At 38.0% G+C, this 27,812-nt stretch overlaps 1 protein-coding gene across 2 annotated transcripts; it reads right to left on the reverse strand.

Moving 5' to 3' along the window:
- Positions 1–2,290: 2,290 nt before the first annotated feature.
- Positions 2,291–19,753, reverse strand: LOC106086856 (probable cytochrome P450 313a4). 2 transcript variants are annotated; one of them, XM_059362830.1, is made up of 8 exons: positions 19,716–19,753; positions 11,389–11,586; positions 11,152–11,331; positions 11,004–11,082; positions 6,480–6,606; positions 3,169–3,315; positions 2,669–3,095; positions 2,291–2,611 (listed from the first exon to the last, which is right to left on the reverse strand). In XM_059362830.1, exons 2-8 carry the CDS (start codon positions 11,537–11,539, stop codon positions 2,448–2,450), a joined length of 1,275 nt encoding a protein of 424 aa, XP_059218813.1. In that variant the 5' UTR covers positions 11,540–11,586; positions 19,716–19,753; the 3' UTR covers positions 2,291–2,447. The 2 variants fall into 2 exon arrangements, with proteins under 2 accessions (XP_059218813.1, XP_013107123.2); XM_013251669.2 differs by lacking the exon at positions 19,716–19,753 and adding an exon at positions 19,350–19,686.
- Between the last annotated feature and the right edge of the window lie 8,059 nt (positions 19,754–27,812).

Consider the following 27,812-nt stretch of genomic DNA (forward strand, 5'->3'; position numbering starts at 1 on the left):
GCTTGATGCAGCTTCCATATAAATCGATCTCCCGATTTTATTTCTTGAGCCCCTACAATTCGCAATTCTTAACGAATGATCTGAATAATTACACATTGACTTCTACAATGTTCAGGATTTATTTATGGTCCGAATCGGACAATAACTTGATATAGCTCCAATAGCACAACAGTTCTTATTCAATATTCTTTGTTTGCCTAAAAAGAGATACCGCGCATAGAACTCGACAAATGCGATCCACGGTGGAGGGTATATAAGATTCGGTCCGGCCGAACTTAGCACGTTCTTACTAGTTCTTTCCTTCGATTGTCTAAGTTTTTTCAATTATTGCAAATAACTTTTAAAACTTGTAGCGGACAGAACACGGTGATAACTCTTTTTCTTGCTTTTTTGTTTACATATAAAACAGAGGACGCGAATAAATTAAACATTTTCAAACACTAATACAAAATTTGCTTTAATGACAACAATCAGCTGTTTCACATGTGAAGTTTATCTAAATGTAGGCGATCACGAACATACATTCCATTCAGTGTACTACACTATTTGGGTGTAGGTGCGTTTGAAATAATAGCAGCTGTTTTAAAATGCTGCCATCTCCACCGGAAACTTGACATGGTCAAAGACATGCAACATTTTTGCACTCTCTGAAGGCAACTCCATTTCAAATGAACACTACACCCGGTGGTGAGATTACATTTTTATACCCACCACCATTTTAATACCCACCACCATTTTAATACCCACCAATACCCGAAGGATGGGGGTATATTCATTTTGTCATTCCGTTTGCAACACATCGAAATATTCATTTCCGACCCTATAAAGTATATATATTCTTGATCAGCGTAAAAATCTAAGATGACCTAACCACGTCCGTCCGTCTATCTGTTGAAAATACGCTACAGTCTTTAAAAATAGAGACATTGAGCTGAAACTTTGCACAGATTCTTTTTTTTGTCCATAAACACGTTAAGTTCGAAGATGGGCTATATCGTACTATATCTTGATATAGCCCCCATATAGAACGATCCGCCGATTTAGGGTCTTAGGCCCATAAAAGCCACATTTATTATCAGATTTTGCTGAAATTTGGGGCAGAAAGTTGTGTTAGGCCCTACGATATCCTTCGTTAATTTGGCCCAGATCGATTCTGATTTGGATATAGCTGCCATATAGACCGATCCTCCGATTTAGGGATTTAGGGCCATAAAAGCCACATTTATTATCCGATTTTGCTGAAATTTGGGACAGTAAGTTGTGTTCGGCCCTTCGAAATCCTTCGTTAATTTGGCCCAGATCGGTTCAGATTTGGATATAGCTGCCATATAGACCAATCCTCCGATTTAGGGTCTTAGGCCCATAAAAGCCACATTTATTATCCGATCTTGCTGAAATTTGGGACAGTGATTGGAAGAAGCCGTTGTACAAAATTTGTGCTATATCGGATGAGAATTGCTCTCTCTAGCGGCTCAAGAAGTCAAGATCCAAGATCGGTTTATATGGCACCTATTCCAGGTTATCTACCGATTTGGACCTTACTACGCACAAATTTTGGAAATGATGCGAAAACACCACGTGCAAAATTGCAGCCAAATCAGATAAGAAATTCGCCGTCTAAAACTCTAGTGGCTCAAGAAGTCAAGGTCCAAGATCGGTTTATATTCCACCTATACCAGGTTTTGGACCGATTTGAACCAAAATTACAGCCAAATTGGATAAGAATTGCGCCTTCTAAAAGCTCAAGAAATCAAGACCCAAGATCGGTTTATATGGCAGCTATATCAGGGTATGAACCGATTTAGACTATAGCACAGTTATTGGAAGTGATATCAAAAAACTACGTGCAAAATTTCAGTCAAATTGGAGAATTGCGCCCTATAGAGGCTCAAGAAGTCAAGACCCAAGATCGGTTTATATGGGAGCTATATCAAAACATAGACCGGTTTGGCCCATTTACAATCCCAACCGACCTACACCTATAAGAAGTATTTGTCCAAAATTTCAAGCGGGTAGCTTTACTCCGTAAAAAGTTAGCGGGCTTTCGACAGACAGACGGACAGACGGACATGGCTTGTTCGACTTAAAATGTGACGACGATCAAGAATATTTATACTTTATGGGGTCTTAGACGCATATTTCGAGGTGTTACAAACAGAATGACGAAATTAGTATACCCCCATCCTATGGTGAAGGGCATATATAATGCATTTGTTATCCGAAGTCGCTGAAAATTTGATATGATATTTGGTATAAAAAGTTCGACCCAGAGAAACTGAATGCGTTTTTACTTGATATTCATCCAATTATTTATTGTTTATTTTTGCTTATATAGAAAAAGTTCGTACAACTTTTCCACCTAACAAATGAAAGGTAAATACGATTCGGTCCACTTCGCACTATTTGACTTACTTATAACTATACAATTATAAAAATGCTTGGTTTCATTAATATTCTCGCTTGCGTATTTTTAGAACAGGAACTTGCTCTAACTTCAGAACAACAGCTTCAATGAACTCTAGATCTTTGTATTTAAAATCGGTTGTAAATATGTAATTCCTTAACATTTTCGCTAACACCACCTTCGCTAATATTAAACCATATCGCCATCCTAAGTATTAAAAGTTTGAATTAATTTTTAGTAAAGTTTAAGTGAGTTAAACAATACCTATGCAATTCCGCAAACCCTTAGTGAAAGGAATAAACGCGTAGGGATGTTTTAACTCCATATTCGAGGGTAGGAAGTTATCTGGATTAAAGATGTTGGCCCGAGAACCCCAAATATCTTTTCGGCGATGCATAGTAAAAATATTTATACATATTTGTATACCGGCTGGCAGGGTTATTCCATTTGACAGTTTCAGGTCTTTGGAATTTTGTCTGGCAACTAATGGCACTGGTGTGAAGATGCGCATTGACTCATTCAGTACCATGTCCATGTAGATCATATCCCGCACGTTTTCGTAGGTCACTTCAAAATCACCTCTCTTGGGAAAAATTGCTAAAAGTTCTTCAAAAACTTTTTGTTGGTATTCGGGAAACATCGCTAGCAGGATAAGAGCAAACCCTATCGTGTTTGCGGTAGTCTCAAACGCCTGAAAAATTAACAAGAATACATGTGCGAATTAAAATTTGAATAATGGAAAACAGACACTTTTCAAAGCTTACACCAATAACAATAACATTGACCTCGTCCTCCACATTCTGCCGTGAAAAGATATTCTTTCTCATCAACTGAATCGCATGGTCTACGAAAACCTTAGGTCCATGTGGTTGAAAATCACTCTCATCGCTGACATATTTTTTGTTAATAAGCTATAGATAAAATGAGACTTATATGAGTAAAGCATAAACAAAATAAATGCAGATTAGAACAAAATAATCTTAGTAACAAAAGGTCAACTATTTCCCTAACAAAATAAGTATCTAAAAGAGAGTTCGTAAAAATGGAGCACACTAAATCGAGAGAAAAAAAATCTTTCAATTTATAATTCCAAAAGTTAAACAAAGCTCGTTAGTTATCGTGTAACGCGGTAGTCACTTGATTCGTGACCAAAATCCAAATCCAATCACGTGCGCACCGTGAATGAATGAATACTCCTCGCACGTGAGTGCAAGTAAGTGAAATTATGCACACATACCGCTTTTTCATAACCAGTTTATTTTCCAAATGCATACATTTCTCAACCGTACTTCTTGTTGAGTATTTCAAGTATCATACGAATCGGTCCTTAACCTGGTGTAGTGTCTTTATAAAATTTCCTGCTTTTATTTATTAATCCTATAGAGGGCGCAATTTTCATCCGATTGGTTTAATCGGTCTATGCACTGAAATTGGTTCTATATAAACCGATCTCTTGATTTTGACCACTAATTTTCCTTTCAAATATAGGTGATAGGAAATGAACAATAGTATCGAAATTTATTATTAGAAATATCGAAAATATCCAATGTTGCAAATATCGAAAGTTTTCCAGCTATACAACAAATGCGACTTGGACATTGGCCACAAATGAATACACGAGCTGATAGATGACCATGGCTTATGCGAATCAGGATGTAATTCTAAATCGATCGGAATATTCAACAATAGGTCTATCACTTTTCCTTCCTGACGTTTCAATCAAAATCCTTAATCATTAAGAATTATTTATGTTTAATTAGTGAGTATTTTTGGTTCTTTGTTTAAATTTTTATAAGTTAAGCTCCGCTGCGCCTTTTTTTCTTTATATGAAACAAAATTTTCCTTAGAATATTTATTTTCGACAATCAAAGAGATTTTAGTGAAATACTGTTCTGAAGAGTATATCGCTTGACAAATAGTTTCACAATATAAGTGCCTTTATCTGCATCTCAAACACATGGCCCCAAATTGGTTATCGTATTCGATTTCTAATGCATGGTCGAAAAATTTTTAACCTTTGGGGGGTGTTTAGTGGAAGGGGTGATACCTTAAATACATGGTCCTACATTTGGATACCAAATTCGTATTCTACTCCCAAATACCTTTATTTGATCCCCATATTGCGATGTCCAGTAAAAAATTGCTGTTTGTGGGTTATTTTGGGGAAGGGGTAGACCCCCTGAAACTAAAACCCATTATTGAAAAAGCCAGCAAATATGTCCAGTTTGGGGTATGCGCCCTAAAAACTATGAATATCGAGCTCCACTGTCTTGAAGAACCTAATTGTCTTGGTGAGCAAATACGTCCTACTTGGGGGTTGTTATGATGGTGGAACGTCACCTAGACATTTGGTCCCGAATGAAGATATCAGATTCATGGTCTACTCCCAAATACCCTTCATTTGAGCTCCAGTTTTCCATAGTCGGCAAACATGACCGGTTTGAGGGATGGGGCGGCCATTCAGTGATTTGACTTTGAAAATGTATATCAGATTCGTGTTCTACTCTAAAATACCTTTTATTTGAGCCTCATTTGCAATGGTCAACAAATATTGGGTTGCCCAAAAAGTAATTGCGGATTCTACATATAGTCGGCGTTGACAAATTTTTTCACAGCTTGTGACTCTGTAATTGCATTCTTTCTTCTGTCAGTTATCAGCTGTTACTTTTAGCTTGCTTTAGAAAAAAAGTGTAAAAAAGTATATTTGATTAAAGTTCATTCTAAGCTTTATTAAAAATGCATTTACTTTCTTTTAAAAAATCCGCAATTACTTTTTGGACAACCCAATACTTTCTACTTGGGTCGTGTTATGTGGTCCCATAGACACTTATCGCGAACATTGATATCGGATTCGTGCTTTACTTCCAAAGACCTTTCATTTGAGCCGCACATTGCTATGGCCGTAAATTTTTCTTCTTTGGGGGATGGGCGGCCCCCCAAATACTTGGTCCCACTACTGGATATCAGATTTGTATTCTACACTCAAATACTTTTTATTTAAGCCCCATATTGCCATATTCAGTAAATAAGTACTATTAGGGGGGTGTTTTGGGGAAGGTGGACCCAAATACCTTTCATTTGAGAATCGGACTGCACTCATTGATATATGAGAAGTTTGCCCCTGTTCCTTAGTGGAATGTTCATATGCAACATTTGCATTTTTTGCCATATAGACCGATCTGCCGATATGAGGTCTAAAGCCCATGAAAGCTTTATTTATTGCCCAATTTCGCTGAAATTTGAAACAGTGGGTTATTTTAAGCATCCCGACATCTGACCTAAGTATGGATTAAATCGGACTATATTTAGATATAGCAGCCACTTAGACCGATCTCCCGATAAAGGGTCTGAACCCCATAAAAGCTTTATTTTTTAACTGATTTCGCTGAAATTTGAAACAGTGAGTAGTTTTAGGCCTTTCAACTTTGAACCTAAATAAGGTTCAGATCGGATTATTTCGATATAGCAGCCATATAGACCGATCTGCCGATAAAGGGTCTGAAGCCCATAAAAGCTTTATTTATTGCCCAATTTCGCTGAAATTTTAAACAGTGGGTTATTTTAAACGATTTCGATTTGAAACAGTGAGTAGTTTCAGGCCTTTCAACATCTGACCCATATATGGTTGAGGTCGGATTATATTTAGATATAGATGCCATATAGACCAATAAACGGTCTGAAGCCAATAAAAGCATTATTTTTTATCCAACTTCACTAAAATTTGAAACAGTGAGTAGTTTAAGGCCAGCCGCCATCCAATCCTAATATGGCAAAAATAGGACTGTATTTAGATATAGGTGACATATAGACCGCTATGAAGTTCATAAAAGCTTTATTTATTACCCGATTTTGTTGAAATTTTAAATACAAAATTTAACAGTGACTTATATTTATAAGAACACTCATTGTGCGTGCCGAATTTGGGTGCATAAGTTATCCAATTTTCATCGGATTGTGACGAAAGGGGGTTTACATATATACCCGAGGTGGTGGGTACCCAAAGTTCGGCCCTGCCGAACTTAATGCCTTTTTAATTGTTATATATAAGAAGATACGAAACACATTACAAGCTCACCTCTCTTAGGAATTTTTGAATATCTGCCTTGGCCTTTTGGTACGGTTCGTAGATACGAAGCAATTTTCTGAGAAAATCTTTGGCCAGCCATGGGGAAAATGCCATCTCCGTCATGTTTTCTACTAAACTTTAACGAACATTGTTATTAAATAATTCCAAGCTTAAACACATTGTATATCATAAAATTAGTTACAGGCATGAAATAGGAGTGTCTTTAAATGTTGAAAATTTTAAAATAATGATTTTATGTTCATTATATGGATTTTTCAAAAAAAACCTATAATGGCTACACTTTTTCGTGATTCTGAAGCAAAACTATTAAAAGCGTGCTAAGTTCGCCGGGCCAAATCTTGGGAACCCACCACCATGCATTGTACTAAAAATGTATACAAACTAAATTTATTTGAAGGGCATAATTTTATTCCACATAACAAACTTCTGTCAAACCAGCAAAACTAAACCTTCTTGCCACCGAACAAGAATAGCCGAAAGACAGGTTTATATGGAAGCTATATCAGTTATATACCGATTCGGACCGTATTTGGCACAGTTGTTGGAAGTCAGAACAAAACACTATGTCCAAAATCGGACACTATGTCCAAAATCGGGCTCAAGAAGTCAAATTGGGAGATCGGTTTATAAGGAAGCAATATCAAGTTATAAACCGATTCGGACCGTACTTGGCACAGTTGTTGGAAATCATAACAGAACACTATGTGAAATATTTCAGCCAAATCGGACAAAAATTGCGGAATGTAAGGGCTCAAGAAGTCGTAAGAGAACACGGTATGCAAAATTTCAGCCATGTTATTTTAAGTCGAACTAGCCATGCCCGTCCGTCTATCTGTCACTAACTTTCGAAGAAGTAAAGCCAGATGCTTGAAATTTTGCACAAATACTTTCTATTAGTGTAAGTCGGTTGGGATTGTAAATGGGCCAAATCGGTCCATGTTTAGATATAGCTACCATATAAACCGAACGTAGAATAGCGTTCCAAGCGCCTCGATCTTCTGCGCTCATTCTAAAATCTCTGACACCAAGTTTCGAGGTGTCTCCCACAACTTGATCTTTCCATCGGGTTTTTGGTCTTCCCGGTTTGCATGTACCACCGAGTTTGCCTTCAAAAGACTTCTTTGCTGCAGCTTCTTCATACATTCTGACAACATGACCTAGCCAACACAGCCGTTATATTTTGACGCGTGTAACTATGCTATCGTCGTCATACAGCTCGTGGTTCATACGTCGCCTATATTGTCCCTTAACGCAAACTGGTCCATATATTTCACGAAGAATCTTTCTCTCAAATACTCCAAGCACTGCCTCATCTGCTTTCACAAGTACCCATGCTTCAGAAGCATATAACAGCACAGATAGTATCAGTGTCTTGTATAGTGTAATCTTCGTCTGTCGAGAGGTGGACTTGTTTCTAAACTGCTTACTTAGTGCAAAGTAGCATCTGTTTGCCAGTATTATTCTTCACTTAAACTTAAAACTGGTGTCATGCGTTTCGGTTACGGCGGTGTCGGCGTAGATAAAGTTACTGACTGTCTCAAAGTTGTGGTTCCCAACTTTCTCAATTTTCTTTATCTGATCGGTTGTGCAAGGCGTTTTGGTAGTTGAAACCATCCATTTCGTCTTATCTCCATTTACTGCCAGATCCATTTAAACTGACTCTCTTTCGATTCTTTCAAAGGCTGCAGTTATTACTTCCGGTGACCGACCTATGATATCGATGTCGTCGGCATAGGCGAGTAGCACGTGTTCTCTTTTGATTAGTGTGCCATATATATTCACATCTTCATCTCGTATAATCTTCTCCAGCAGGATATTAAATAGATCACACGATAGGCTGTCTCCTTGTCTGAAACCTCATTTGATATTAAATGGTTCGGAGAGATTCTTTCCTATTCTTACTGAGGAACGCGTATCAGCAAGTGTCATCCTGCAGAGTCTTATTAATTTTGCAGGGATAACAAACTCAGACATGGCTTGAAATACCTTTCAACGTAAAGGAGTATCGAAGGCGGCTTTGTAGTCAAGAAAGAGATGGTAGGTGTTGATTTGTCCTTCTTTTTTTTGGGCAACTTTTTTGGGCAACCCAATATACCATCATCAGGGATTGGTTCTGCGGTATCCTCTTCGCCGCCAACATCGGACACAAGCAGTTGGGTAAAATGTTTTTTTCCATATCCTCAGCATATTATCTGTATCAGTTACCAGATTTCCTTCTTTGTCACTGCAGGAGGATGTGCCTGCACCAAAGCCATCGGATTGATGTTTAATTCTTTTGTAGAATTTCCGGACTTCATTCTGATTCCTGTACATCTCAATTCGCGGAATAGACGTTTCTCCTTTCTCCTTTTCTCCCGATACCTCTCCTTCATCTGGTGCGTTGCTACTGATTGCAGGGTTGCTCTATATTTCCGCCGCATTCTTGGCTTCAGTAGCATCTCGACACTGTTGGTCGTACCATGGGTTGTTTGGAGGAGGCTTCCGGTACCCAAGTACGGATTTCGCGGCATTTTCCATCGAGTGGGCAATAGTTTGCCACTGCGCCATTATATCATCGGAACAAGGAGTGCTTTCATCAAGCAGTTGGGTCAGTCGAGTGGAGTATCCCGTTGCCATTTGTTGTGTTTGCAGCTTTTCAATGACCAGCTTCCGTGCAGTGTCAGATCGTACTTTCCTCGCCATGTTCAAACGGGTGCGACGAGGTAATGATCCGAATCTATATTCGCTCCACGGATCGATCGTACATCTAACACGCTGGATGAATGCCTTCCATCTATCACAACGTGATCAATTTGGTTTCTCGTGTTTTGATCGGGTGACAGCCATGTGGCTTTGTGAATATTTTTATGTTGAAATCTGATGCTACTAACTACCATGTTTTTTTGCCGCGGCGAAATCTATCAGCCTCAACCCATTACTGGACGTTATCTCATGGAGGCTAAACTTTCCGACTGTTGGACCAAAAATGTCTTTCTTCTCCCAGAACGATTTTAATATCATGGGCGGGGCAGTGGTCATATTCCCTCTCTAGGCGCTCGTAGAAAATATCCTTGATCTGCTCGTCTTTGTCTTCCGTCGGGGCATGGGCACAAATAAGGCTGATGTTGAAGAATTTTGCTTTTACGCGGATTGTGGCTAGCCTATCATCCACCAGAGGAAAGCTAGAGACAGTGTGATTCAGTCTCCAACTAATCACATATTCACAGCCAAATTTATGCCTCGTGTTATGGCAGCTATAGCCTCAAGAGGACGCAATTCTCGTCCGATTTGACTGAAATTTTGCGTGTGGTGTTTTGTTATCACTTCCAATAACTGCGCTAAGTATGGTTTAAATCGGTTCATGTTTCGATATAGCTGCCATGTAAACCGATCTTGGGTCTTGACTTCTTGAGCTTCTAGAGGGCACAATTCTCATCCGATTTGACCGAAATTTTGCACGTAGTGTTTTGGTATCAGTTTCAACAACTGTTTTAAGTATGATTCAAATCGGTTAATAATCTGGTATAGCTGATATAAACCGATCTTGGATCTTGACTTCTTGAGCCAATAGAGAGCGCAATTCTCATCCGATTTGGGTGAAATTTTATACGATGTGTTTTGTTATGACTTCCAATAACTGTACTAAGTATGGCGCAAATCGGTACATAATCTGCCATATAAACCGAACTGGGATCTTGACTTCTTGAGCCTCTAGAGGACGCAACTCTCATCAGATTTGGCAGAAATTTTGTACAACGGCTTCTCTCATGACCTTCAGCATATGCGTGAGTTATAATCTGAATCGGTCTATAGTTCCCATATAAACCGATCTCCCTATTTTACTTCTTGAGCCCCTAAAGGGCGCTATTTTTATTCGAATTGGCTGAAATTTTACACAGCGACTTCTACTATGGTCTCTAACATTCAGTTCAATTATGGTCCGAATCGGACTACAATTTAATATTAAAGCTCCAATATCATAGCAATTCTTTTATTTTATCATATGTTAACCTTAAAAGAGATACCGGGAAAAGAACTCGACAAATGCGATCCATGGTGGAGGGTATATAAGATTCGGCCCGGCCGAACTGTCGAAAGTTTCGACAGACGGACGGACGGACAGTGCTATATCGACTTAGAATATCAAGACGATCAAGAATATATACACTTTGTTGGTTCTCAGACATATATTTGGATGTGTTACAAACGGAATGACGAAATTAGTATACCCACTTTATGGCAGAGGGTATTAAAACTAATATGAAAAAGTTTGAAAATGTTGACGCAAATAATTGCTATTATGATAGCGAAAATTATTATGTGAGGGCATTTTATCGTGTTAACTTAATGATGCCTTAAAATAGGCTTATTTTACAGTTCTAAAAGAGAACTATGTCAAATAAGACTATCTCAAAGCAACAACAAGTTTTGTGAATAATGGTATCAGTACCTATTTCAAAAATATTGCAGATCTTTTGCTGAAAATAATAGCGATATTTATTCTGAATAGTATATGAATCATGGTTTTCTTACCATTGGTAGTTAGTCAACAATTTGTGATTTGAATCGCCATCTATACTTCGGCCGCCACAGTTATATCCCATAGTGGTTCCTGTTTGGTAGGTATTCCATTCGAATTATATATGTTCATATACACTCATACAACTTGGTTTGCACTTACTTATTGCTGTTTTCAATGCGAAGCTCTGAAGTACGGTTATTATTTCTGCGCACTCGTATTTGTCATCAAAAGTTCGCAACAATTCGTTGGCCTCTTCGTTAAATATAGGAAGAAAACTAAGTAACACCTTTTGACTAAATGTGGCATTTAAATGCTTTCTATGAATACTCCACTGCGGGTCTACAATTAAAAAATTATTTCTCAAAAATTTAAAATTTTAATTGCGTTTTTATTAACCTTCTAATCCAAAAAGACCTTTTCCGGTACAATTATTAATCGCTTCGTATACCAGGCTTTTATTTACGCAATCGGGTGATGTCAGTATATCACGAACTATATCTGGTTCAGTTACCACCAGGAAAGGATATGTTCCTAACCAGGAGAACATTAGGGATCCATGTCTCTCGCTATGTTCATGAATTGTTTTTAAAATAGCTGCCATAGAGAGAGAATAAAATATTGAGTTGCATGCTATTTTTTCATATGTGGAGAATTCGTATCTGTAACACAGTAGTGGTATAGGGTATAAAAATAATGGCCCTTTAATAAAGTATTAAAAGCAAACCATTTCCTAAAATTATGCTAAAAGTACAAAACTGAGTGCATGTGCCAATTTTGTTTACTATTTCTGTGGAGACTTTTCTTTTATCTTTATTATTATTTATTATTTTTTAATAAGTATAGTTCAAGTTCGAAGTCTTTCTGGCCTTTTTCTTTTCTTTATTATTTATGTGTCGATATTTCGCATTTCAATGAAATGCATTTTCAAGATATGATACATCTAAACGAGAAACAAAACACAAACAAAAATTTTATGCGACCGTCTTCAACAGTCGTTGTTAGTAGTAGCAAAGCAGACATCTTCTTCTTCTAATATATAAACATCAATTTGTGTTTGTTTGTTTGTGTGTAGCTTATAGACTTAAAAAACGGCTGAACCGATTTTCTTGAAATTTTCACAGATGGCGCATAATGATCCCGTGGTGAAAATAGGGTACTAATTTTTTTGATATCTGAAGGGGGGGCGGACCCTCCCCCTTACCCTAATTTTCAGAAACGCCAGATCTCGGAGATGGGTAGTGCGATTTAAGCGAAATTTTGTGTGCTCTCATAAAGTACCCTAAAAATAAAAAATTGGTATCCAAATTTCGGATGGAGTACCGTGGGGGGCCGCCCCACCCTAAAACCTACCAAACATACATTTAAACCAATCACGACAATATGGGACTCAAATGAAAGGTATTTAGGATAAGAAAACGTATCTGATATCTATTTGTCGGACCAAGTGTTAGGGGGACCACCCCAACCCTCAAAACACCCCTAAATCGGACATATTTACAAATGAAAGGTATTTGCGAGTAGAAAACGAATATGATATCCAAATGTGGGACCACTTTGATATCAGACTTGGAGTTCACCCCTGCCCCAAAACACCCCCCAAACAGGACTTACTTACTGACCATGGGAATATGGGACTTAAATAATATGTATTTGAGTGTAGAATACGAATCTGATATCCAAATATTGGACCAAGTGTTTGGGGGCCGCCTCTCTCCAAAAATATCCCCCAAAGGGGACAAATTTACGACCATAGCAATATGGGGATCAATTGAACGGTCTTTGGAATTAATGCATGATATCAATATTCGGGAAAAAGTGTCTATGGGGCCACCCCTTCCCCACAACACCACTCAAATAGTAAGTATTTTTTAACTATTGCAATATGAGGCTCAAATAAGAGGGTTTTTAAAGTGGAAAACGAATCCGATATATATTTTCAAGGCCAACTCACTGAGTGGCCGCCCATCCCCGAAAACACCCCTCCAAGCCGGTCATGTTTGCCGACTATGCAAATATGGGGCTCAAATTAAAGGTATGTGGGAGTAGACCACGTATCTGATATCAACATTAGGGGCCAACTGTCTAGCGGACGTCCCACCACCGTAACAACCCCCAAATAGGACGTATTTGCTCACCAAGACAATTTGGGTCTTAAAGAAAGTGGAACTAAATATTCATAGTTTTTAGGGCCAATACCCCAAACCGGACTTATTTGCTGACTTTTGCAATAAGGAATTTAAATGAGACTAGAAAACGAATTTGATATCCATTTTTGAGGCCAATGGCAATATGGGGTTTAAATAAATGATATATATTGGGTTGCCTAAAAAGTAATTGCGGATTTTTTAAAAGAAAGTAAATGCATTTTTAATAAAACTTAGAATGAACTTTAATCAAATATATAATTGCCATTTTGTTCGATAACCTTTAGCCATCTTCCTGGCAAATTTAGTATTCCACGCTCATAGAACTTCTGGCCCCTATCTGCAAAAAACTGAACCAAGTGCGATTTTATAGCCTCATCATTGCCGAAAGTTTTACCATTTAAGGAGTTCTGCAAAGATCGAAATAAATGGTAGTCTGATGGTGCAAGGTCAGGGCTATATGGTGGTTGCATCAAAAGTTCCCAGCCAAGCTCACTCAGTTTTTGGCGAGTGAGCAAAGGTGTGTGCGATCTAGCGTTGTCCTCGTGGAATATGACACCTTTACGATTGACCAATTCTGGTCGCTTCTCCTTGATGGCTGTATTCAATTTGTCCAATTGTTGCCAGTAAACATCCGAATTAATCGTTTGGTTCCTTAGAATCAGCCCAAAATATACCACACCCTTCCAATCCCACCAAACAGACAGCATGACCTTCTTTTGGGGGATATCAGCCTTTGAAGTGGTTTGAGCTGGTTCACCATGCTTGGACCATGATCGTTTTCGACTAACGTTATTGTAAACAATCCATTTTTCATTTCCAGTTATGATTCGTTTTAAAAACGGATCGAATTCATTGCGTTTAAGGTGCATATCACAAGCGTTGATTCGGTTTGTTAAATGAATTTCTTTCAATACATGTGGTACCCATATTAAAATTGACGCCAAACAAACAAATGTAAACAAAATTTCGAGCACTTTTTTTTAGGGCAAGCTAAAAGTAACAGCTGATAACTGACAGAAGAAAGAATGCATTGCAGCCCTAAATGAGGCATATTTACTGACCATGTCAATGTGGAGCTTAAATGAAAGGTATTGGGGGTAGAGCAAAAATTGATACCCACTTTCGGCACCAATTTTCTGGGGGTCAACCCCTTTCCCAAAATACTCCACAAACAGCAATTTTTTACCGACCATCGCAATATGGCACTCAAATAAAGGTATTTGGGAGTAGAAAACAAATTTGATATCCAAATTTAGAACCGTGTTGTTTAGGCCATCACCCCTTTCCCAAAATACCCCCCAACGGCTAAACATTTTTCGACCATGCCAATATGTGACTCAAATGAAAGGTATTTGAGATTCGAAAACGAATTTGATAACCAATTTTGGGGCCATGTGTTTGGGGGACGCCTCATTGTGTAAACTCCCCTTAAACCAATGGCAATATGGGGTTTAAATAAATTGTATTTGAGAGAAGAGCACAATGCTGATATTTTTTCACGGTCAAGTGTCTGGGAGACCACCTCACCCCCGAAGACACCACTAAATCAGACATCATGAGAATATCGGGCTGAAATAAAGTATTTTAAGAATGAGGTACACCTTATATCCAAACTTAAATTCGTAGACCAATAAGGATCAAATGGGATTCAGATAAAAGCACATATATTGTAAAACTGTTAGTCAATCGATATACTATTTTCGTAGCATGGTATTTCAGTAAAAGCTCTTTAATTGTCAAAAATAAATATTCAAAGGAAAATTTTGCTCCATATAAAGTAAAAGAAGGCGCAGCGGAGCGGGCCCGGTTCAGCTAGTATATGTATATATACATATATATATATATCTTCCAATATTCACTTATAAAGCCACTGCGGCGCATTTATTGACCATTCTCGCCAAAATTTTGCGCAACGCTTTCCTCGATGACTACCACGATATCTAAGAAGTTTGGTCAAAATCGATTTTGGTTTAGATGTAGCTCCCATCTATATGTTCGTCCGATTTTGGGGTAATTTGCTGTCATTTGTCAACCGTACTTATTACATTTTGAACATATTTGCCTGGCTCGAAATTTGATACTGTGATTGTAATTACCTATCTGGAAACATCAGCCGACGTCCATCAAAATTGGTTCAGAATTATATATAGCTCCCACTTTGTACCTATAGGGTAGGTGTAGGGTATTATAGTGTCGGTACCGCCCGACTTTTACCTTTCCTTACTGGTTATATATACAGAAAATTTTCGAGCTCTTTTTTATTTTGGTCACAACATTTTTATACTCTACACCACCACTGTGGCACAGGGTATTATAAGCTTGTGCATTTGTAAGCAACGCTAAGAAGGAGAAGAGTTAGACCACTTTGTTAGTATACGATCGACTCGGAAACACTTTCTGATACGATTTAGACATGTCCGTCTATAAGTCCATGTATTCTTCTAATCAAGGTACAGGTCGTATTTGTAGTCTTTTTTGGCTTAAAGACGAAATCTATTGATTTTGGTAACAATTGGTTCAGATTCTAATATAGCTCTCATATATATTTATTGCCGGATTTGCACTTATGTGGCCGTAGCTAAAAAAATTTCGCACGATCTGTTCGAAAGAAGTCGGTTCTGATTTAGATATTGCTGCCATATACATGTATCAATTGCTCGAATTTGTAATTGTAGAGTATTATATATTCGGCTCCACCCGACTATTGCCTTTCCTTACTGGTTTTATTTGCATTCGCATATTCTTCCAAAAAAATGGGTTTTTTGTTTGTTCAGTTACTACTTCGGAAAAGCAAAACAACAAAAACCCTTAGGTTAGGTTGAGTTGAAAAGAGGGTGCCGATATTAATCCGCCCCATGCCTATAAACCTATAAAGTAACCTTTAAAAAGAAAATTTTAAGTTAGGAATTCCGTGCTACCAAATCCTTAATTGTTTTCAATACCACTCCCCTAAGTTGGTTTATGTCTGATATTGTGTATCCACCTAAGTACCGGTATCTGTTGGACGCGAAAGTCAGGCAATGAAAAGAAATGCTCCAACGTCCCATCATCTTCCCGCGCATGCCCTACACATGCTATCACTTGCCGCACCGATTTTACATAAGTGAGCTCGTAGTCAGATGTGTCCCGTTATGATACCAATAGCTATACCGACCTCCTTCTTGCTTCCTTTCAGTAATAGCCTCGTCTTCTCACGATCTGGATCCCCCAATAAGACTTCGCGCATTCGTCCCCCCTCCCTTAACACGGACTGCGTCAACTCGAAAGGCTTCATGTTAACCAAGTTTATTGACGGCAGTCCTCTGGCCTTCACCGCCAAACCATCTGCCCTTTCATTTCCCCTTACACCGTTATGGCCACCCAAACGATGCGGATTTTCCCATCCTCAGAGAAGGCGTTAATCTCCTTCTTGCACTGCAAGACAGTTCATGACCTCACCGTCCTGGTTGTTATTGCTCTTATGGCAATTTTACTGTCGGTAAAGATGTTCACACTCGACGTCCTCGCGTTAGCACCACACCAACTCACGCATTCCGTGATCGCCCGGATCTCCGCCTGCAGAACCGAATTATGGTCGGGCAGTCTAAAACAGATCCCTGGGTTCTCAATGTAAACCCCCAGGCCCACTCTGTCCACTAGCTTTGATCCATCCGTGTAACATGATCTTCCAGATGGCAATACTAAGGTTCCGTCAACCAAAGACTGTGCCGATGGCAGCAGTGCCTCGCACTCGACTTCAAGGTCCATCGCCGGTATCCGATCGGAAACCTCTTCCCTTCCTTCCAGGTTTCCTGTCGTCGCCTCGATTATATCGCGGTGATATGAGCTGCTACCATCCTCAATCCATTCTCCCATCGCCTTAAGTCTCATAGCCGCAGTGGCTGCCTCACCGTTAATCAGTATGTCAATGGGTCCACCAAACTACTGAGGCGTAAGTAAGAATTGGACTAATCACGCTCCTGTAGAGCCAGTGGACTATCCTCAGATTCAGGCCCCATTTCGAGCCTACGGTCCGTCTACATAGTGCCCAACATCTGTGAGCCTTCTCAGTGTGCTCCTGAATGTGACACTTCCAATTCAGTTTCCTGTCCAAGATCACACCTAAGTATTTCACCTTGTCAGATATCGAAATCGTCTTATTGAGGAAACGTGGTGCGTTAAATTCGCCCACCTTCGTCTTCTGGAAATATGCCTCGTGAACAGGCATATTTCAGCTTTCTCTGGGTTAACATTGAGACCTCTGGGTCTAGCCCAGTTATACGCCATATGCAAAACCCTTTCGGCCCTCCACCGACCTTCCCTTGACATAGCCATGCTGTTTGTATTTGAACAGTTCGCTGGATGGATCCTACTCTTTATCATGGTGTCCACAATACGTTTAATGGTTTTGAGTAGACCCAACCCAACGGTGGAGGGCCGAAAGGGTATAAACAACACCCTTGCCTCCTGCCAGGCTTTCGGAGTATATGCCTAGGCACGCTGTGAATATTTTATCCAGACGAGGCGCCAGATAGTCTGAGAGAATCTTTTTTATCTTAGCGGCGTCATTAACGCTATCGACCTGTTCGCAGAAAAGCTTCCAGGAAGCACGTTTTGCCGCTCTGGTAATCTTATTGTATTCCTTGGGCCGTGTATTACATCCCAATAAACTTCCGCTTTTTTACGACGTGCTCTGTTTAAAAGTCTGCGGATCTTTTTCCCAATATTGCGAATCTCCCCGGTCATCCAGGGTTTTTCTTGGGCTGACTTCCTTTCCCGGAGAGGACAACTATCTTCGAAGGACACCACCAGTGCAGTGGTAATCCTGTTGACATTTTCGTTAATCTCTTCTATTCTTGAACAATCTAAATTATCTTGCCCAAGTCTTCATCTGAGTAGCCTTCCAAATTTTCTCCAGTTGGTTTTCAACTTAGTCCGGAAACTTATCGGATTCAGCGCTGGCCGTGCTATTCTAAACCTAATGTAGCGATCGTCAGACAAAGAGTGTTCCATGGAGATCCACCAATCCTGAACCTCATCGATTAGATTTTCCGAACATATCATCATATCTAATACCTCCTCCCTAATCCTATTATTAAAGATAGCGGTGTTACCAATATTAAGTATTATTAGGTTTTCGTTAGTATTCAAGAACTGTGCCAAGGCTTGGCCCCGCTTATTAGTGGGGCCATGTCCTGACCTTAAAAGTTAAGGCAAAATGCATTGCTCTCGTCGGACTGCTTTGTAACTAAAAGATTACATGCTTTCGCCTACTCACTAATTACCGAGCAAAGGTAAAAAATGTCTTTCCAAAAAAAAAAAATGTGGCTCTTATGGTCAACTTTTTCTTAGAGCACTGTAAGAAAAAATTAAACTCATATAGTCAATATTCGGTAGCCATTGAATAACCTTTCAATACGAGCATATTGCAGCTACATACAATAATTTTCGACGTGGTGAAGTTGAAATTAACAAATAGAAATTAGAGAGTAGCTTGAAGATGGTAAGGCCGAAATCGTAAGCATTGTAGCCGGCCCAATGCATTTTGCACACCACATTTTGCCTTAACTTTTAAAAATGACTTTTGTTATTTCATTTTTCTATTCGAAATGGAGACAAAACAAAAAACTTATGCCATGTCTGCATTGACTCGTTTTGCTTACGTCGTTTTAAAAAATAGCTCAACCGTTCATACTAGTTGAGTTGTTTTGGAAATTTCATTTGTTCACACTCCAACATGATTTTTATGATGCACTTTTGTTAAGATTTATTTTTTATTGCTTTATCTGTAAAATTTTGTTTAATCTACATATACATTTTTTTGGAAAAAATTTGATTTTTAATTTTTGACATTTTTCAGGGTTTAAGGCACTTATTCGGGCTCAAATGCTTTGAACGACTCGTTTTTGTGACAAACGAGTCGTGTTTCTCTTATAAATTGTAGAGGAAAACGATTCATTTCCAGAACATTAAAAAGGGAAAAGGAGCCGTTTGCTCAAAAGAGCTTTGGTATTAGACTAATCCTAGAACAAATGAAATATTTTTTCTGTAATTTTGTAGATATTGTCACATTGCATATTAAAGAGTGAATGATAGAATCCCATTTTAATTTTATTGGTTTTTTCTTTTAATTCCTCGCTAAACCAAACAAAATCTAATATGAAGTTTTGATGATTCGTGGGTTTGATAATAACATTGTTCCATTAGTTTCAAAATAAGCCTTTAACAAACCTTCTTTAGGCATTAACTTTAGTGCAGCACCCAAGATGGGTAACCCAACAGGACCCGGAATTTTAAAAATCATTGCGTAAAACCTTCTCCGCGACCACAACCACTGAATACTGAATGCTATAAGAAACGCAAAAATAAGCCAAAATGCCACAGACATTATGCCGACAAACAATGCACAACCGTAACGCACAATTCCGCACAATTAATAAAACTTTTCTCAAGGAAACGAGCACGCTTTATATCTAAGGCGTAATTTGTCAGTAAAAAGAAAATCTAATATTACTTTCGGGATTTACGTGGCTGTAAACACACCACCATGTAAACCCAAATGCACTTACAGTACGTTAAAGCAAAAATGTTACTCACGTTAAACCCATTTAACCAACAAGGAATACAAAACTAATCATTAGCGGTCGTCAATAATACGAGTATGAGAAAAAACTCATTCTTACGTATATTAATGTCAAATTGCTTCCACTGGGATACAATCGAAATTAATTTCTTTGGAATTTGTGTTATCTAATTTTTATACCCTCCACCATAGGATGGGGGTATACTAATTATGTCATTCCGTTTGTAGCTCCATAAAGTGTATATATATAATTTTGATCGTCATGACATTCTAAAGCTAGCCGCTGGAAATTTTGCACAAATACTTCTTATTAGTGTAGATCGGTTGAGATTGTAAATGGGCCATATCGGTCGATGTTTTGAAATAGCTGCCATATAACCCGATCTGGGATCATCTTGAGCCTCTAGAGGGCGCAGTTTTTATCCGATTGGCTGTTTTTCCAATAAACGTGCAAAGTATGGTTCAAATCGGTCCATAACCTGATAAAACTGCCATATAAACCGATCAGGGATATTGACTTCGCAATTCTCGTACTAAAATCTAAGACGATATAGCCATGTCCGTCCGTCTGTCTGTTGAAATCACGCCACAGTCTTTAAAAATAGAGAAATTGAGCTGAAACTTTGCACAGATTCTATCTTTGACCATAAGCAGGTTAGGTTCGAAGATGGGCAATATCCGATTTCGCCGAAATTTGGGACAGTGAGTTATGTTAGGCTTTTCGGCAACTTTCTGCATTTTGGCCCAGACCGATCGCTGGATTTAAGGTCTTGGTCGCATTTATTGTCCGATTTCGCCGAAATTTGAGATAGTGAGTTGTGTTAGGCCCTTCAATATTCTTCTTCTATTTGGCTCAGATCGGTCCAGATTTGGATATAGCGGCCATTTAGACCGATCTCTTGATATAAGGTTTTGGCCCATAAAAGGAGCATTTATTGTCCGATTTCGCCGAAATTTGGGGCAGTGAGTTGTGTTAGGCTCTTTAACAACTTTCTGCATTTTGTTACTGATAGGTCCAGATTTGGATATAGCTGCCATATAGACCGATCTCTCTATATAAGGTTTTGCGCCCATAAAAGCGTAATTATTGTCCGATTTCGTCGAAATTTGGCACAGTGAGTTGTGTTAGACTCTTCAACATCTTTCTGCAATTTGGGCCAGATCGGTTCCGATTTGGGTATAGCCGCTATAAAGAGCGATCTCTTGATTCAAAATCTTGGCCCCACAAAAGGCACATTTATAATCCGATTTCGATGAAATTTGACACAGTGACTTATGTTAGACTTTTCACATCCATGTCGGATATGGTTCAGATCGGTCTATATTTGGATATGGCAACCAAAAATACCAATATTTTGTTCTGCCAAATTGAAGAGTGACTTGTAATTATTAGACCACGCAATATCCATGTCGAATTGTAAATGGGCCATATCGGTCAATGTTTTGGTATAGCTGCCATATAAACTGATCTTGGATCTTGATTTCTTGAGTCAATTCTAATCCGATTTGGCTGATACTTTGCATGAAGTGTTTTGTAATTACTTCCATCAACTGTGCTAAGTATGGTTGAAATCCGTTTATAACCTGATATAGCTGACATATAATCCCATCTTGGATCTTAACTTCTTGAGTCACTAGAGGGCGCAATTCTCATCCGATTTGGCTGAAATTTTGCATGAAATGACTTTCTAACAGCTGTGCTAAATATGGTTTAAATCGGTCCATAACTTGATATAGCTGCCATATAAACCGATATTGGATCTTGACTTCTTGAGTCACTAGAGAGTGCAATTCTTATCCGATTTGGCTGATATTTTGCATGACATGTTTTGTTATGACTTCCAATTCTAAGTATGGTTCAATTCGGTTCACAACCTTAAATAACTGCCATATAAGCCGATCTTAGATCTTGACTTCTTAAGCCACTAGAGGGCGCAATTCTCATTCGATTTGGCCGAAATTGTGCATGAAGTGTTTTGTTATGACTTTCAACAATTGTGTTAAGTATTATTCAAATCGGTCCTAGTTTTTATATTGCTACTATATAAACCGATTAGGGATTTTAAGTTCTTAGATCGCCAGAGTGTGCAATTTTTGTCCGATTTTGCTGAAATTGTGCATGAGGTGTTTTGTTATGACTTCCCGATAACCTGACATAGCTGCCATATAAACCGATCTGGGATCTTGACTTCTTAAGCCTATAGAGGGTGCAATTCTTAACCGATTTGACTGAAATTTTGTAAAACGACTTCTTCTATGACATTCAACATACATGTCCAATATGGTCTGAAGCGATCTCCCGATTATGCTTCCTGAACACCTATAAGGAGCAATTCTTATCTGAATGTCTTCTACTATGGTATTCAACATTCAATTTATTTATGGTCCGAATCGGACTACAACTTGATATAACTCCAATAGAATAACAATTCTTTTCCATTATTCTTTATTGGCCTAAAAAGAGATACCGCGCAAGGAATTCGACAAATGCATTCCATGGCGGAGGGTATATACGAATCGGCCGGGCCGAACTTAGCATGCCCTTACTTGTTACTTTTTATACCCACCACCATAGCCAATTTCGCTGAATGGCTTACGGTCCAAATCGGACCACATCGCGTTTTTACTTGTTTTACTTTAAATTAAATCTTGAAATGTTTCCAGCAATTTAAGGTATATCTCCACATATCCTAGCCATAAAGAGGTTGTGGCAGCCAAAATACTGAAAAAGGTAAATTTTCAAGTAGTGCTGTTTTCACTGCTAAAACCCAATTACTACGTCACATTTAAAAAACAAACCTTTATTTTATGTCACTTATTCAACAAAACACGGGGAGAATCATGAAAATATATTTATTTTATCCTATTTTATGCAACCGGCAACATAAAAGTAAATTTTTCAAAAAAGTAGATTTCCAAAGTTTTTTGTGTATCCTATTTGGGTCTTTCGCAGATCTACAGTTAATTTACCAGGTCTACAGCCGCATTGATACGGCCTAATAATTTGCTGACTTTAGATTTTAATCTCTCTATAGTAGCTGGTATGCGATGGAGCTGAGACTTATTTCACTGTAGTTGGCAGTACGTCTTGTCCGCTTTCTTGATTGCACATACCAGTTGATGCATACGCCTTATCAGCGTATCGCCTCCAGTCTTAAATAATTCAGCTGGCCACCCATCGGATCCTAACGTATTGCTGTTTTTAAGCACGGTTACTCGTATCTGGATCTCGTTCTGCCTAGGTGGTACCATTATGAGATCTTGCCTAAGTGGTACCATTATGAGATCTTGGCCATTTTATGAGAGAAAAGCATTATTTGCATTATTATTAGCATCGTACGCACACTATTAGTATCTGTTGCCAGATTTCCTTCTTTGTCTTTTCAGTAGGATTTGCCTGTATGAAAGCCATCGCTTTGATGTTTAAGTATTTGGTAGAATTCCGTACTTCACTCTGACTCCTGAACACGTCTTTCCATTTCCTTCTTCTTATTGTTTAGAACTTAACAAAATTTAAGCGATTTCCTTCAAATGTTAAAAATTTTAATCTCAAATTGGCTGGCTGTGTTTGCATATATCAGCAAACTTATTTCTCTGGGTGCGACACGAAAACGAATTATTGGTATTAGAGAGTGCATTGCTATTAACCATAAATATGAATAATAATGTAGCGGTGGAAGTCACAAAAAATTACCACGTGCAACATTTCTGCCAAGCGGATAGTAGTAGCGACCCATTGGCATTGATTGGTACAAAAATATAATTAACTATTTGTATGCAATATGCCGTGTAATATGGAAAATTAGAATCTCAATATTTCTTAATCGCTTTTGTAAATTCAATGCCAAACATTTGTTTACTAACACTCACAAACTGTAAAGATAAGAAAAGATAATTTCGACTTAAAAAGGGGTTTCGCCTGCCAAGCTCAAACAATGTGAAGACAAATATGTATATTCTCTCCATCACTTTCGTATTTTGAAAATACTGGCCCGGTGCACTTCGCTCCGACCTAAAATGGCTTTTTGAACATAAAGATCTTTCTAATATTTTGAAGCACGATCATGTATGAATTGGAGTTGTATTCGGACCTTGGATATACCTGCTAAGTATAGTCCGGATAGTACAATATTTCGATATACACTCAAAAAAAGTGAACCCCAAATGAATAAAAAATTAAACTAAACGGTAGTACAATTGACCAAGATCTCGCGCTTAAGAACTTTTTGTCCCGTTTGGTATACACAATTCCTTATTTTAGGTTTATGCGAGTGACCTAAAATCTAGTTGAAATTTTTAAGAAGTTGCAAAATCTGAATTAAATTTCAACATGTTTTGAATAAAGTTTAATACCAATTTCATATAAATTTGTCGTGTTATGCAAATTGGATAAGAACTGCGCCGTCTAGGACTCATGAAGTCAAATCAGAAAAACGCTTTATATGGCAGCTTTTCAGGATACGGACAGATTTAGACCATACATGGCACAGTTGTTTTTAGTCATAACAAACAGCTCATGCAAAATTTCAGCCAATGTTTTGTTTTGTTTTGTTTTGTTATATATATTTATATATATATATATAATAATAATATATATCGGATGAAAGATATATATGGGATGAAAGATATATATGGGAGCCAAGGACGTAGCCATGGGAGGGGGGCTCCCGCACGAAATGATTTATATATATATATATATATATATATATATATATATATATATATATATATATATATATATATATATAAATATATATATATATATATATATATATATATATATATATATATATATATATACATATATATATATATATATATATATGATATATATATATATATATATATATATATATATATATATATATATATATATATATATATATATATATATATATATATATATATATATATATAAATCATTTCGTGCGGGAGCCCCCCTCCCATGGCTACGTCCTTGGCTCCCATATATATCTTTCATCCGATATGGCCTATTAAAGCTGTAGAAGCCACAATTTTGGTTCGACCTTTAGAAAATTTTGCACGAAATGTTTTAATTTACGTCCCAATGCATGTGCAGAATTTTATAAAAACGGTACAGATTTCGCTGTCGCTCCTATATATATATTCCACCCGATATGGCCTTTGAAGGCCATAGAAGCCACAGTTTTAGTCCGAAATTTTGCATGGGATGTATTTTGTGACATTCCGATATGTGTGCAAAATTTCACAAAAATCAGTTCAGATAGAAGATGTATGTTAGCTATGTCTAAATCTAAACCGATTTTTATGAAATTTTGCACACATTTCGGAATGTCACATTCTATAGCCCTCTTAAGGCTGTAGAAGCCACAATTTAGGTCCTACCCTAAGAAAATCTTAAAAGGTTCTATTCAATATATCCATAGGCATGCACAAATAAAATCTGACTATATTTCAACATAGATTCCATGCATTCAAAGTAGTATGCAGACTCGTTTTACTTTTAATGTTTGCGAAACCGAGTCTACTTCTGAAGGGACAGAACTGCGCTAAGACTGAGCATGGCCGGGCAAGGAGAAAGCCACTCCCAGAGGAAGTAGAGCCCATGTGGTGGTTCGTTACAACTTGCTCTTATAACGTGGTAGACTTCATTCTGGCATGTCCTCTAAATCAATAGTAATAAGAGTCAGTAAACATTTGCTACTAAATTTTTTCGCATACAAAATCATTTTTGGTATGTTACAGATTACAATAATGGAAGTGATTTTGCACTCCGGATTTTAGTATTTTTTTAACGTGAATTTAATTTTTTTAAACCTGTTATGAGGAAAAATTTTAAAAACATTTCCATACCCACTTTAATTTTTCATAATGCGCAATAAAATTTGTATGCGATACCGTTTTTTCCATTGAAGCTGCGATAGAGACCAATCTCCTGATTTATGGCTATGACCCCATAAACAACGCATTTATTGCACGATTTCGATGAAATTTTGAACAGTGAAATGTGTTATACTCCTCGACAACATACAAGATATACATATTTCAGATAGGACAATATTTGGGTATAGCTGCTGTGTAGATCTGCCGAATAAATATCTTGGGTTGATAAAATACAAAATTTCAACTAAATTCGAAAAAACTCTATATGTAACATATCTATTTTGGTGAGTATCCAAAGTTCAGCCTGGATGATTTTAATGTGCGTTCATTTGTTTGATGAACATTTTTAACCAATTTCCAATGAAAAACTAACGGAGTTGCTAGCTTATATATAAAACTAGCTGACCCGGGCCCGCTCCGATGCGCCTTCTTTTACTTTATATGGAACAAAAGTTTCCTTGGAATATTTATTTTCGACAATTAAATATGTTTTAGTGAAATACAATGCTAACTTGACTAACAGTTTAACAATACATATATGTGCCTTTATCTGAATCCCATATGATCTTTATTGGTCTACATATTAAAGTTTGGATGTAAGGTGTACTCCATTCTTAAAATACTTCATTTCAGCCCGATATTCTCAGAAAATACTTACTATTTGGGTGGTGTTGTGGGGGTGGGGTGGCCCCACATAAAAATACCAAATTTTTATTTTTAGGGTACTATATGAGAGCACACAAAATTTCGCTTAAATCGCACCACCCATCTCCGAGATCTGGCGTTTCTGAAAATTAGGGTAAGAGGGTCCGCCCCCCCTTCAGATATCAAAAAATGTAGTACACTATTTTCACCACGGGGTCATTATGCACCATCTGTGAAAATTTCAAGAAAATCGGTTTAGCCGTTTCTGAGTCTATAAGTAACATACAAACAAACAAACCTACAAACAAACACAAATGGATTTTTATATACATATAAGATTTGTTTGTTCCGTTTAGACTCAAAAACGGCTGAACCAATTACCTTGAAATTTTCACAGATTGTGTGAGTTGGTTTGGGAGGGTACAAAAGTATTACCCAAAAATTAAAAGTAGGTACAAAAGTATTACCCAAAAATTAAAAGTAGGCCGATCGGGACAAGATGGTATTCAAATGAAAGGTATTTAAGAGTAGAGTACGAATTTTATAATAAAAGTTGGGTCCAAGTGCCTGGGGGGCCGCCCAGCCCCAAAACCCCTTAAAATAGGTTTATTTGACGACCATGACAATATGGGACTCAAATGAAATGTATTCGGGAGTAGATTACGAATATGGTCAGGAATTGGGAATAGGCTTTAATTTATATTATAATTTCTTGATAGCGGAAGGGGGCGGACCCTCCCCCGTTACCCCAAAAACACCACCCAAAATCAAAAGTGGACCGATAAGGACAATATGGGTATCAACTGAAAAGTATGCGGGAGCAGATAACGAATCAGGCATACAAATTCATGTCGAAATATATGGGGTCATCCCATCCCCACAAAAACGCCCAAAATGGACACATTAGCCAATCACGGTTATTTGGGACTCGGTTTGTTTGTTCCGTATTCGGGAGTAGATTTCGAATCTGTCATCGAATCAGATCTCCTAATTCTGGCAACATTTGTGAGGTACTATGCCATGTAAAACTTCTCTTCAAAGAGGTGTCGCACTGCGGCACGCCGTTCGGACTCGGCTATAAAAAGGAGGCCCCTTATCATTAAGCTTAAAAACTTCAATCGGACTGCACTCATTGATATGTCAGAAGTTTGTCCCTGTTCCTTAATAGAATATTAATGGGCAAAATTTGCAAGTATAGGGGGTCGCGCCACACCCCCAAAACCCCAAAAACGAGTTTTATATCCAGTTTTGGAGCCAAGTGTTTTTGGGGTACGCTTTAAAGCAACCCCTAAACTGAACTTAATTTCCGTAGGGTATAAAAAACGAATTTGATAACTATTTTCAGTGCAAAATGCCAGTGGCCGCCCCAACCCCAAAACACCCTCCAAATTAAAGGGATTTGGAAATGCAGCACAAATTTGATATCCAAATTTGCGCCGATATGTCTGAAGTGATTTTTTAAATGACCATGCATGGCCTTTTACCTCGCGAATGTCGCCAACCACCGCTTTGTACGATGTTCTCGCCAGAATTCAAACGCGTTCAGCGTCATTGGCTACAATGGCACGAATTCGATATCCGCATTCAGGGCAAAGTGTCCC

Source organism: Stomoxys calcitrans, chromosome 2, assembly GCF_963082655.1.
Source record: "Stomoxys calcitrans chromosome 2, idStoCalc2.1, whole genome shotgun sequence".
Taxonomy (NCBI): Eukaryota; Metazoa; Arthropoda; class Insecta; order Diptera; family Muscidae; genus Stomoxys; species Stomoxys calcitrans.

What these genes read in the sequence shown, in the direction of transcription:
- LOC106086856 (XM_013251669.2), bottom strand. Translation starts at nt 19,506, where the DNA reads ATGTCTGTGGCATTTTGGCTTATTTTTGCGTTTCTTATAGCATTCAGT. An exon ending in AAAGTTAATGCCTAAAGAAG is followed by an intron (nt 11,587 to 19,349) that starts GTTTGTTAAAGG and finishes TCTCTATGGCAG; the next exon opens with CTATTTTAAAAACAATTCAT. An exon ending in TCAATGTTATTGTTATTGGT is followed by an intron (nt 3,096 to 3,168) that starts GTAAGCTTTGAA and finishes TTAATTTTTCAG; the next exon opens with GCGTTTGAGACTACCGCAAA.